The sequence below is a fragment of the Hakea prostrata genome, chromosome 2 (genome assembly GCF_041222555.1).
Source record: "Hakea prostrata isolate BN-2017 chromosome 2, UWA_Hpros_2, whole genome shotgun sequence".
Lineage (NCBI taxonomy): Eukaryota > Viridiplantae > Streptophyta > Magnoliopsida > Proteales > Proteaceae > Hakea > Hakea prostrata.
In genome coordinates this window covers 61,589,322-61,602,907 of record NC_142601.1, presented here as the reverse complement: position 1 = coordinate 61,602,907, position 13,586 = coordinate 61,589,322, and the positions used below count along the sequence as shown (strand labels likewise).

The window sequence follows — 13,586 nt, the reverse complement described above, 5'->3', positions numbered from 1 at the left end:
TGTTCATGATCAGGAATTCCAAAAGATGCTCATCTGTTAGGCCTCTGAACATAGCGTCATATGCCACCGCCTCATTCAAATTTTTAATTTGAATCGACTCCTGATTGAATCTCTTCATGTAATTTCGAACCGATTCTCCTGATTTTTTACGGATTGCAGCTAGATTATCAACAGTTTTTCTGCTATTCATGCTACTTTGGAATCTTGACAAAAATACTTCCGTCAAATCCTTAAAATCCTTAATGGAATCTGGTAATAAGCTGAAGAACCAGGTTGTTGCAGATCCTTTCAAGGAAGATGGAAATGAGCGACACTTTAAAACATCAGAGTTACCTGCCAGCATTATGACAGAGTTGAACTGAGCCAGGTGTTCCATTGGATCTGTGCTTCCATCATACATCGTGAATGTCGGAAGTTTAAAATTGCGCGGCAATGGTGCTGACATAATGTCCTTAGCAAATGGATTTTGGTTCATCATTTCCTCAACTTTTTCTCCGTCATCTTTGTTCTCCAGTCGTTGAATCTGATCATCAAGGATACGAAATCTTTTACGGATTTCCGATCCATAGACTTCAGATCTGCAATCTCCTGATCTTCCTGTTTCTTTCTTATCTCTCCAATCCCCAACGCTTCTACTCCTTTTGCTTCAGATATGACTCAATTGATCATCCCTGGACGATTCTCGATCTTCAGTCTCCAGTGGAATATAGTTTGGATCCGCACTCTCTCCTGATCCTTCCTTAAGAAATGACCTCCTTCGGCTTCCTCCTGACTTTTGAATCTGAGAATTTGGGACAGAAGTCGTCTTTGCTCGGGAAAAAGTTCGAGATCTTCCAGCTAATAAGACCGGAACTCTTTCCTCAGGATGTACTCCGATTTGCTTGATGAATGTCCTCATCAGATTTTGTGTCTCTAGGATTTGATGCTGCATGCTCTCAAATCGCTCAGTGATCAGATTTGGATCTAACTCTGGACGAGATGTCGCCAATGTATCCGCCAATTGCTTCTCTTGCCTTTCGAACTGATCAGTTGGACGAGGTGAATGATCCTCCATCATTCTCTGCCTCTGTCGAGTCTGTATCATCGGGATTTGCGGTATTGGAACCAGTTCTCTCGTTCTTCTTTTTGGATTTACTCTCCTCGGCTCCCTCTGGCTTGTTTCCGCCATTTCTATTGGTAATTCCTCCTCCCGCTCAGGTGATTGAGCCATAGCTTCTACTTTGAATCTGTTCCCACAGACGGCGCCAAAATGTTGGTGTTATTTCTGCCGATCGCCTTGAACCATAGTTTTCTGCACTGAACCCCTCAGATCTGATTCGATCTGGTTTGCTCTTCGATCGATCAACCTCTCACTCCTGAAAGAAACAGAATACCAGTAAGAAATGGAGCCGATCGTCTTGATCGGCGTCTCGTCTCCGACGATCTAGTCAGTATGGTGAAGATGGTGTTTCAGAGCTCTCTGGAGCTTCTAAAATGCTAGTAAGGGAGTTCAATCAGAGTGAGCTTAGAGTTTGGTTGATTCTAGAGACTTACCTTGTTACTAATCTTTCCTCGCTTTTATACTAGCTTTCCTGCTTATAACACTTTTTCAATCATAGCCGTCAGATCATCGCTCCTCTTTGGACGTCGCTGATCATCCTTCCTTTATCTCTCAATCAAACACGGCTAAGATTGGTTCGACCAGTATGAACCGGCAGTGGATATTTTAGTCATAACACAGGTATCACTTGTTGTTTGGGCGTGGAGGTGCTGGTTTGGTACTCTCGGTTGTGCGTTCCAGGGAAGAAGAAGCAAGGCTATCATTTGTGGTTTCAGGTGTGATTGTTCCTTGTCTTGATGTTTCTTTCTTTTACCTTTTGTATAGAGTTATCACATTGATCTTAGGGCTGTAATCCTTCTCTGTTGTTCTTCGATTGCATAAGCTTGGTGAGAGCATATCTCATCCTTGGATGTAGGTCTCTGACCGAACCAAGTAAAACTCTGTGTTGTGTGATGATTGCTTCTGTCTCTTCGATTCTTGTTGATATTCCGCTGCGTTAGACTAGGTTTGCTTAACAAGTAGGTTTCTTTCTTTTTTTCATTCCTTTTTTGTTTCGATGTCATTGCTTTGGGAGTGGTTATTTGGATTCTTGGAGAACTTTGGTAAAGGTTTTAGCACTTAACTGTCTATTTGAGTGCCCTAGTTTTTTGGGATTTTGTTAACATCGATCGATCAGCTAAATGGTTCTACTTCTCTCCAGGTTCTGAGTTGTAGCCCTCGTATTTTTGTTTCTTGGAAGTGTGCAATGCTACATATTAGAGTTCACTATTGGTACTTCTTTTTTTTCAAATTTAAACGTATTGTGAATTTCGGTTTGATAATTTTCCGAGGCGTTAGACTGAATAAGTCTGAATTTTATTGCAAAATTATTGGTTTCGTCTATTCACTGAACAGAGGCAAGTTACTGTAAAATCGTTTGGTGTTGTTGAGAGCCTGTTAAGATCTGAAGTAGAAGCAGAATGTGCAACAGTGTATATTCTTGAACCAGACCAGACCATGTATATAGATAGATAACTTGCTGCATTACTTAGTAACAAAAAAAATTTAAAAGTAACTAGTTATTTAATTTTCCCAAATCTATTACTTGGTTCCAATTAAGATGCTTACGATAATTTTTTAATTCAAGGTTATGAAAATTCTCTGTCCGACCCTGAAGTCACATTTATTGGTTGAAGCAAAGTTGCGTCTCTTTCTGTAGTCACTCTGGATCAGGGAGAAGCTTGATTTCTGAGGACCTTCGTTCAGTTCGTTGTCTGTCTTCCTGGCTCTGAAAAGACATCAAAGAATCGTGGCTACTTTGTGGATGGCTCTCTTGCGAAGTGCTTGAATAATATGTTGTTTGATTTTCCAATGAAAGCTTTTCAAAGGCCTTGAACCTCAAATCCTCAGTAGTAGTGCTGCTACGCTTCACAACAGGTGCTTGAACTGCAATTTTGCCTTGAAGCATGCTCACCACAGCGGACATAGCAGGCCTAAGAGAAGGGGACGGATTTGTGCATAAAAGAGCTAGATTTAACATCCTCAGTGCCTCTTCTTTTTGGTAGTCTGACCCAAGGATTGGATCCACGAGTTCTATCAGATTTCCTTGCTCTTGTAAGACATAAGCCTGTGAGAAGAGAAATGTATATATCAAGATAAAGCTACGTACACAACCATACCATGCAGGTGCAGCAGCATTCTTCTTCTTTCCATTAAAAAATAAATTTGAGGTTTCTTAATTACCCAATCAAGAAGGTAAACAAAATCCTCTCTTGGCCTGTAACTTGTGTTGCTTCTTCCACTGACAATCTCTAGAACTACAACTCCAAAGCTGTAAACGTCTGCTTTGTCCGTCAAATAACCCCTCATCGCATATTCAGGGGCCATGTATCCTCTACAAAATTAAAACTTTTATGGTACTAATATTATATTTAATTTCATAGTCATTCTTATACGCAACACATAAATCATACCAATGCAATCTGATAAAACTATGCTAGAAACGACCTAATAAATATATGTATAATAGACAAAGTCTAGAACATACATATTTATCTAAAAACAAAGCAAAATAATCAACATAAACTAGTGAAAGAAAAATGTATGTTATCATCTTGACATAAGAAAATGCTTGAATGGATAGGCAATTCTTAAGCTATGGCATGAGTCACCTGACAACTATATTCACATGTAGAAAAGAAGAGTAAGTAAGAAAGAAACTACTCACATAGTTCCAGCTATTCGAGTGCTAATATGGGTATTCTCCTCTTCATCAAGTTTAGCCAAACCAAAGTCCGAAATCTTAGCATTAAGATCCTTATCAAGCAGCACATTAGTTGCTTTTATGTCTCTATGGACAATTTTCAGCCTTGATTCTTCATGAAGATAAGCTAGACCTTGTGCTATCCCCAAGCAAATCTTGAGCCTTGTCGGCCAATTTAGATGCATTCTTTGATCTTCAAAACCTAAATGCATATCACAACGTATCATCATTTAACCATAAATTACTGTGCAAACCTATTATAGACAATGTCAATGACTATCATTCATTTACTAAAAGAGTAGACATTATATTCACCATGACAGTATAGGATTTACCAAATAGTGCACGGGCTAGGCTATTATTCTCCATGTACTCATAAATCAATAGCAGCTGGTTTCCTTCAATACAACATCCATAAAGCTTCACAAGATTTGGGTGTTGTAAAGCAGAGATCATGATTATTTCATTTAAAAATTCACGGTTCCCTTGCTTGGACTTGGAAGAAAGCTGTTTGATAGCAATTACCTTGCCATCTGATAGTATACCCTAAAACAACATAATTAAAATTTGAATCACTATTTCTCCAAAATAGACAAGGTAATATTTGAAATAAAACTGCTTTTCTTTTCTATTCTATTCCCCAACCTTAATTAAACTTTTCATTTACATCCTACATTTTCGTCTTTTCTATTGAAGACTAAAGCAAATTAACAACATCAAAGTGTTGTGGCACACTGTTGCCAGAATAATTTAAAGGCCCAACCTACAAAATAAGATATAGATTGATGGTAACAAGTGAGAAGGGTGAGTCAAAGATTTGAACACTGACATACCTTATATACAGGCCCAAACCCACCTTCACCTATCTTATTTGAATCATCAAAATTCCCAGTTGCAGCCACAATCTGTCTCAAACTGAAGTGACCTGTTTGTAGCTCTATGGCTTTAAGTTCAGCAGAATTAGTAATATTCCTTACACAGATGAAACTATAATGATACATAATATATCCAATTAATGGTATGTGTCATGTGGCATCTATAAACATTATATCCAGTTAATGGTATGTGTCATGTGGCATCTATAAACATTTTGCATAGATATTGTTTTTTATAAATATAGAGCACACATGTAGGTGAAAACATGTGATTCGAATATGAAGATATGATATGCGGGAAATGCATAAAAACTAGTGATCAAACCAATAAATTAATGAAGCGTAAAGAGTAGACATATGAAGTAAAGGAGAGCATATAGAAGTTCTAATACAATATCAGAGCATAGACCAAGAACCAATCAATAATAAAAACTTGAAGACAAGAGAGCAAATAAAAGAAGAAGAAAAAGGAAGAGAAGATAGGGGAAATTTTGGAATCACGAGATACTCAACTTGGGAGTTATTATGCTTAGACTGCCATTTATTTATAAACAGATTTACAAACCAAGGGAAGGTGGACTGTAAGTAGGAACTTACTAAAAATACAAAATATTGATTAGCAATTACATGATGAAAAAGAAACTGAAGAAAAGACAAAAACAATTATCACATAAAAAATCCTTAATTGTGACAACAACTAACATATTACTGCCAAGACAATAGTACTAGAGGGACACACTTAATGACTTAACATTCTCCCTCAAGCTGGAGCATATAGATCATCCATGCCCCGCTTGGATCAATCTTTCTAAAAGGTAGGACTAGATAAAAGGTTTGATAAACATATCACCCACTTGTTTGACAAAGGAAATGAATGAAGTCACATTTATTTTCTACATAACTACATCCACACAATATTACAATGGATTTCAATGTGTTTAGTCATTTCGTGAACATTGGGTTGAAAGCAACCACTTTATATCACAACAAAATAGTGGATATTTATATGGGCCCTTAAATATGTGATAACCATCTTAACTATTGATGTTGGTGGCTTGATGTTGTTCTCTCAACCAATAATCCTTGTTTTAGCCTAAGACTGTTCCAAAATAAATTACTTTTATTTTTTTAATTGACTAATACTGAAACCCCTACATTTTCTATTTTATTCCTTTCCCATTAACTCCCGATCTCTTTCCTATCTATATCTAACATATTACTTTTTCTAACCCTAAATAATAACAAAGATTTCTAATTAAAATGTAGTTTCATGTCAATTATAAATGAAGCATAGAATAATGCATTGCATTACAAACACATGGATGATCAATTTGTCCAACCTTTGTTATCAAGATCCTTCCCTCCCAGGCAACCTTTCACCCAAAGAGTTAGTAAAATCAATGCTATGAGGACACATGAAGCAACAACGATAATGATGATTACTCCAATTGAAAGTCCAGAGTCAAAATCTGCACAGTCAAGCAAGTTGTAGTATCACAATGAGAAGTGCAAAGAATGGGGAAAATAGAAAGTGGACAGGTGTCGTACTTGGCGTCACTGAAATAGCTGATATTAGGGGTCCATATACTTCCATATAGGGAATCATACTAGTCCCTTTTCCAGACCAGAAGAGGTGGATCTCCAAAGTAGTTCCACTGACAGTAACATTGTTAAATTCCTTAATGACGCTCTTACCAGTCCCATTAGCTTCTTGTGCAATATTAAAATCTTTCAAACATATTTTTCCCTGCAAAAAACAAAAGAATGTTAGAGATATTGTGTAAAAAGGGAAAAAAATGATTATCACTGTTCCTTAGGAATTAGCTGGAAAGTTAATTGTAACACACATTCAAAAAACATGTGAAGGGAAAAAAAAGTAAAGGAACAAGAGCATAGTTTCTTGAGAGAAACTAAGTGACAAGATAAACAAAATACCAATGATAGAAATTGTCAATCACTCACTTGGATTGATACATCAAATATACGCCTGCCAAGGCTACTGAATGTCTGGTCTTCTGTAAATGTTATTTCAGCAAAGTGGAGACGCACTGTATAACTACCACTTTGTAAGCAATGGCCATAATATCGTAATGAAATCGGAGCAATTCGAGCTGTCTTATATATGGATGGATCAAGCATTTTCAACATTGATGAGTTTGTAGTGATATATTGATCATTGAATCTATTCCAAAAGTTTCCTGTAATGCTAGAAGCCCATCTATCAGTGTGACAAATGTATGATGTTGAAGCATCCTCTTCAAGTGTGTCATCTGGTTCATATGCCTCCCCATCAAAATTTGTTGACGGACCTCCGCAATTGATAAACAATGAATGATCTGCGTGGGTAGCTGGAATCAGAGGGATGTCATATTTGTTTATTTCTTATCAATCACTTGTAAACACCCTATAAAGGCTCTAATGTTTTGTCATCTAAAAATGTAAATAGCTTGTACAATTACATTTAGGTTTTTCATAGCAAGGGAGGTCCTTCTTCAAGCACCAGTCAACTCTGCGAAAGGTTCTCCAGATAAATTTAGCTTCTTCATAAGATTTATTAATCAATAAAATAACATTCGAGAAGGAAAAAAAACTTACGAATTGTTTTTTGAAAATGAATAACTAGCAATTGTTTTCCTGTTTACATACCAATTCCATTAGGGAAGTAAGAAAATCATTTGTTGTATATTAAAGTGGAAGGAGATAATATAGGGTATTGAATATACAGTTTAGTTTGTTCTTCACAGCTGGTGTGCAAAGCGTATCCAGTAAAATTGTTGTAGGATAAATCACTGATAGATAAAGTGGCATCATGTTAGGGTATTGTAGTTCTTGGTTAAAAATAAAAAAATAAAAATAGAAAGAAAGAAGAACATGTTGAGATACATGAGATAGTTTCTATAAATATATCTAAGTGAAAAATTCAACAAAAAGCAAGTCAATTGAAGTTAAAAGATCCTATTAACCATGCGCCAAAAATTTTTGAAGAGGAGAAATACTCACGCTTTTATGCTCTTGCTTGTAAACAACCATTGTGGCACTTCTCCAGTCAGCAAATTGTTACCAAGAAACCTATGTCCATACACAATATAGTGTCTATTGTGAGAATAAATAAAATTTTCTTTAATATATTAAGAGAAATCTTTGATAAGAAAAGTTGAATTATCATGTTTATTCAACAGACCTATGAATATGCCAGCAGGAAAGTTTAATGAAGTGCTAATCATAGATAATAAGAAATAATGAGACATCATTCTTTGATTAATTTTACCAATGGACAGTCAGTAACTAGAAGTTACTAAAATAAAATAATGACATATAAAAAGAAAATATACAAATTAAAAATTTTATTCTACATACAAGAACCGTAGATTCGTTGAACTTTGAAAATCTGGAATGTGACCAGTCAACCTATTGAAGCTTAGGTCTCTACAAATGATAGAAAAAACAAATCCCTTCAGAACATAACTATAAAAGATTGTCCATATGTAATTTAATGATGGACTTGTGATACATTCTAATCAATACCAAATTAAATTTAGCAATTTAAGCCCATGAAGACATTCACTTGTTGTGTCTATGGAGAATATTGATTTAAGATAATAAATTAATGGAGTTATTGCTAGTAGTCAAACTAGCTTTGATACTAAATTTGAAATTAATGGAACTTTTATCGGGTTATTAGTTCAGTCTCAAATCCTTAATGTGAATTTGCCTTGTGTTTAGATAGTAATGAGATCAAATTTGTCAACCACAATATAATATATGGGAAAGGCAAAATAAATCAAGACAAAACAAATATAAACCTTCAGAAATATGCAACTAGACAAAGGGATAACCTTCGTAACAAATAATCTGCATCTGCTCTTGTCATATATTAAACAATAGAATTCAAATTAACACCTACACAAAGAGTTATTTCTATAATAAACTATTTATGCTTGTCATACATTAGAACAATATAAGATACAACTGAAATTAACCAGAAGTCTAATGGGGTGGTTTATTTTCTTAAAAAGTTGTATCTCTCCGTAATAGGCATAAGTACGTCTTGTGGAAAAGACATGATGTTTAAGCATATGTTTAGACAAACTTCTTTCTTGTATCTTCCCATGTATATAGGAGATCAAGTCCACTTTAAAAATGCTCATCTTTGTTTTTCTATTGGGTTTATCCCTCTTCATTGGTCATGTCTAATTGAGTACAACCTTAAGTATTCATGGACATATAGTACGTGAACCTACAAGATCTCACTTTTTTCATTTAGCAAGACGACATTATTTGCTTAGCACCTATAGTCTTGAGTCTTGACTCTCGACTCTTGATTTGTAACTTTGATGATTGGGTTATCGTTTGAACTTTGTAATTTATGTTTGGTGGACAAAACTTTGTAATTTGAACTATAAACATGCATGGTGTGTTAAATATGTTTGAATTTTGAACATTTAGCATTAATATATGACTGTATGATGTGTACAAAAAGTTTTTAGGTTTCACTTCAGCATAGTGGTTTTCAAGTTAGGGTTTGAAGTGGAATTCATATATATATATATATATATTTCCCTCATAAATTTAAGGTCACCAGTGTGTTTAAAAGGGCTGAAACATGCTGGACATCAAGTCCCAAATGATCACCCCCTAATTACCCTTAAGTTGGAGCCTCAAGTTGGGAAAAAATTCCACCAACTCATTGAGATCTTGAAGAGATCTAAAGCCAATCAGTACATGGTTTCCTAGATCTCAAGAAAACGCTAGGTTTTAAGTTATTGAGATGAGCCTTGAGATCGAGATATTGCAACCTAGTTAGGGAGTACAACCCTATTAGATAGCCTCATATTTTAGGGTTGTTTTACCTTGGGGATTGATTGGTTAGTATACCATTTGCACCAATATGGGGCCTCTACAACCTTAAGGAGAGTGACAATGTGGCACAACTCTATCCATATGCAAAACCCAAATCTCCAATATTGTAGACTTCAAGTGAATTGGTGGATCTTGCTAAAGAATATTAGATAGGTTTTATGTAATTTTCATGTAACATATTACCACAATACTTAAGGTTGTAGGTTCTTTAAGTTTTTGTGATTTTGAATTCTGATAACATTATGAGAATTCAATTAAGGAAAAACCAGCAGGAAATATCAATTCAATTAATTGTCATCATGGTACATTATTTATTCAATCAATTTTAAATGAGAATGCGAAACAGAATATACAAACACCGACTTTTGATGAATTATTACTTAGTAGATCCATGGACAAGAACATGATTAGCTTAGTCAAAAGGGAAGAAGTTGAATATTCATATAATGAAACTCACAGTCTCCACAAATTTGGCATATGTTTTCCAATGTCTTCTGGGATTGAACCCATAAGAGAACAATTTCTCAGTGTCCTACATCACCAAAGAAAGCAAGTCCTCATTATCACACAGAACCATAAACAAACTGGCATAAGCCAATGCTGGTATTTCAACTGCAAATAAATTTCTTCAATTGAAGCGGGAAAACTCACAATTCCCATATATATGTCAAATTCTGCAAGTCAGGGAAAGGAAAAGTTATATTTGTCCCATGAAGATCAGACACCCTCCTGATATTCAAAATTAATGCAACAAATTAACCAAATCTTTGTTGATCCTTCAATATATATTCAGGTTGATTAAGTATAACAACTTTAGAAGTTTGATCTATAACCAGGTATACTTACAATATAGTTAAGCTTTTCAGGAAGGAGATGCTAGGAGGAACAGGGCCCTCCATGGAAGTGCCTTGCATATCACTGCCATAGACATGCAGTTTGCAAAAACCCAAAAAGATCGACGAAGCCATCATATATAAGATATTCTTTTTTTTTTTTGGTAAGATATTCAATTCTTATATAATAATAATAATAGCAAGATTAATCCTCGTCAGATTTGTTCAAAATTTATCAATCAATCAAATGAAGAAAACAGACGAGAGATTGGTAAAAATCTGGTACATACAGTGAAACAAGACTAGTCCAATTTCCAATAAAATTAGGGATCTTCCCAGAGATGCCAGTCCCTTGTATCGAACTGTAAATTAATAGCAAGTTAATTCGATCGATCAGGCATTCATTATTTCAAAATTTTATAAAACTATTCAAGCAACTAACTACCTCCAACTTACAAATATTCCAAGCTTTTAAAGTTTCCATATGTTTCCGGTATAATTCCTGTGATTAAATTGTTTGTAGAAACATCGCTGCAAGAGTAAGAAATCTATATACAATTAATGACTTCATTTGAAATGGTAATCAATATAATTAAAAGTTAACGTCGATGATAATAATAAAGGTACAACAAAATAATTAAATAACCCTAATTATTTACTCGACACCATTACCAGTCTGCATTAATCAAATCAATAGACTAGTCAATTTAAATAATTAAAAGTTGATGTCGATGATGATAATATATAAAGGTACAACAAAATAATTGCATAACCATCATTATTTCTTCGACAACATTTCCAGTCTGCAATCAAATCAATAGACTGGTAAATCTTCTTGATCTCTTGCATCTTCTGTACCAATTATGGGACCATACTCTACCCTACCTTTTCCTCGCTGCCCGTTCATTCATCTCATTTGGCTCTTTGCCTTCTCCCTTATTTGGGCTAGATCTAGGCACCCATAGCCCCTGGACATTGAGTTCCACGTATTGATTTGGTTATGCTTTTGGAGAATCTTCGATCGGTGAGGACTATTAGGAAGCCATTTCTAAGGGTTTGCATCTCGCATATCTGGAGGGACCAACCGAAACTTCCGTAGACTGTCTACCGAATCTCAATCCTTAGATCATATTTGGAAAGCCATCCACATTGATGTGAGCTCTCTTTTTTGCCTCATACGGCTTTTGTAGATTCCCCAAACATGCATGTTATTGTTAATTACTTGGAACTTTTATTTTTCTTTTTTTTTTTCTTTGTTATTTTTCTTTGACAAGAGTGACCTGAGCCAAACCTCAAGGGGGTCCAATTAAAAAGTAACTTTAATTCTTTGATCGATGGAAATAATGGAATGAACATGTAGAAGCTAGAGAAGAGAAAGCTCACAATCTCTTCAACTGACGCAAATTACCAAGCTCTAGAGGAAGGGTTCCTTCAAGTTGGTTTGCTTCCAATATCCTAAAGGGAGTGACCATTTGAATTAGAAATAATAATAATAATAATGATAATAATAATAATAATAATAATAATAATAATAATAATAATAATAATAATAATAATAATAATAATAATAATAATAATAATAATAATAATGGGGGGGGGGGGAGGGGGGGGGGGGGAGGGGGGGGGGGGGGGGGGGGGGGGGGGGGGGGGGGGGGGGGGGGGGGGGGGGGGGGGGGGGGGGGGGGGGGGGGGGGGGCGGGGGGGGGGGGGGGCCCCCCCCCTTGGAGGGGGGCGCCCCCGCAATAGGGCCAGTGAGGTTCAACCTCGTTAATTCACCGAAATTCAAACAAATCAAAGAAGAGTTAGAGGAAATTCTATATATAAAAACAGTTTTATTTTTATTTTTTTTTTGGGTACAAGGACGCCCTTTATATATAGGGAAATTGGGGATGGGAATATTACGTATGTGACTAAAATTCAAACAAATCAAAGAAGAGTTAGAGGAAATTCTATAAATAAAAACAATTTTATTTTTATTTGGGTATAAGGACACCCTTTATATATATAAGGAAATTGGGTATGGGGATATTACATATGCCATTGGTAAGGATTGAACCATGACTACTCCACTGAGAAGTCAAGTTAGTAACCATTCTATTAACCCTCCATTGGCACATATAAATAAATAAGAACATTTAAAAGCAAAATTAAGATGATCGAATCATATATTTGAAGTCAATTAATTAGAAGCATTACATATTTGTGATGTGACAAACAGTGGAGGAGCAATTACAAGTGACACTGCTCTTGATCGTGCCCATAGGCGTAGACCCAATGTTCACATTTAAACCTGCACCACCATTGCACCAACTTGAGCTGATCCCTTTCCAATAAGGATTCTTCAATTTTTCTGCTATCGTTTTGAGTGCTTGTACTGTTAACATCAAAGGAAACAATTCAATTCTCAAGAGAAAATATTTCACTTGGATCGATCTAGGAGAGAGAGAGAGAGTACTTGTAGCTAGTACTGATCGGTTATTGCATTATATATTGTAGCTAGATACACACCTTCTTCATCCGGTAAGGTTTGAGCTTCAGACATCAACAAAGCGAAGCAATTCAACAAAACAACGATGAGAAGAACCCATAAAACCTTGCTGTTTGCAAGTGCATGATCATGAATTCCAGGTCTCATCACCATTAATTGATAGCTCCTCGTCAGCTACCTTCTTTGATCCCTACAATTGAGTTGCTTGTGCACGACACCGCTACTAAGGAAAGAAATTTAAAGTGATGGCTTAGCTCATTAGGGTTTTAATTGTCATTATCGATGATGAGTACTTTATCTCATTTTCACTTTTAATACTCAAAGCAAAACTCCATAGGATTCCCCTTGATGGTTTTGCTCGACTATTTGGATCGAGAAATGAGAGTTTCTCAATTGTTAAAGAATGGAGACAATTATTGCAACTTTAATGAGGTGGGTCATAATTTGGGCATCTTCCACTGCCTAGCTCTGGGAGCATGTCCCTAGTGCAGGTCTTAGTTCTCAATTTAATGAAAAATGAAAGAAAAAAAAAATAGTTTACCAATCCAAACACTAGCGTGAGACTTGAAGAATTGAAGATGCAACAAAAAAGATGAAAAGGAAATAGATAGGATAATCATAGTAGCATTCTGGTGTATTCAGCTAAAGCCTATGGATCGTTCTTCTATGACAAATATTATGGAGATGCAACAAGGAAGTCATGAAATTTTAGAAATGCCATACAAGCCTTTCTTAGCCACTAAACAAT

At 35.6% G+C, this 13,586-nt stretch overlaps 1 protein-coding gene across 1 annotated transcript; it reads right to left on the bottom strand.

Annotated features, from left to right (window-relative positions):
• Positions 1 to 2,714: 2,714 nt before the first annotated feature.
• Positions 2,715 to 12,991, bottom strand: LOC149025448 (putative LRR receptor-like serine/threonine-protein kinase At1g53440). Its single transcript, XM_089143579.1, has 21 exons — positions 12,859 to 12,991; positions 12,547 to 12,724; positions 11,734 to 11,805; positions 10,807 to 10,881; positions 10,641 to 10,712; positions 10,364 to 10,435; positions 10,169 to 10,246; positions 9,975 to 10,049; positions 8,015 to 8,083; positions 7,658 to 7,726; positions 7,381 to 7,446; positions 7,253 to 7,291; positions 7,117 to 7,166; positions 6,620 to 6,993; positions 6,206 to 6,404; positions 5,998 to 6,126; positions 4,616 to 4,719; positions 4,118 to 4,328; positions 3,747 to 3,984; positions 3,263 to 3,413; positions 2,715 to 3,146 (listed from the first exon to the last, which is right to left on the bottom strand). Exons 1-21 carry the CDS (start codon positions 12,989 to 12,991, stop codon positions 2,739 to 2,741), a joined length of 2,862 nt encoding a protein of 953 aa, XP_088999705.1. The 3' UTR covers positions 2,715 to 2,738.
• Between the last annotated feature and the right edge of the window lie 595 nt (positions 12,992 to 13,586).

Bases quoted from the DNA above. Each gene is read 5' to 3' on its own strand.
- LOC149025448 (XM_089143579.1), bottom strand. From the start codon at position 12,991: ATGGTGATGAGACCTGGAATTCATGATCATGCACTTGCAAACAGCAAG. The intron at 10,713-10,806 runs GTAAGTTGGAGG...ATTAATTTACAG, and splicing joins TTTAAAAGCTTGGAATATTT to TTCGATACAAGGGACTGGCA. The intron at 10,247-10,363 runs GTAAGTATACCT...TTTGAATATCAG, and splicing joins CTGAAAAGCTTAACTATATT to GAGGGTGTCTGATCTTCATG.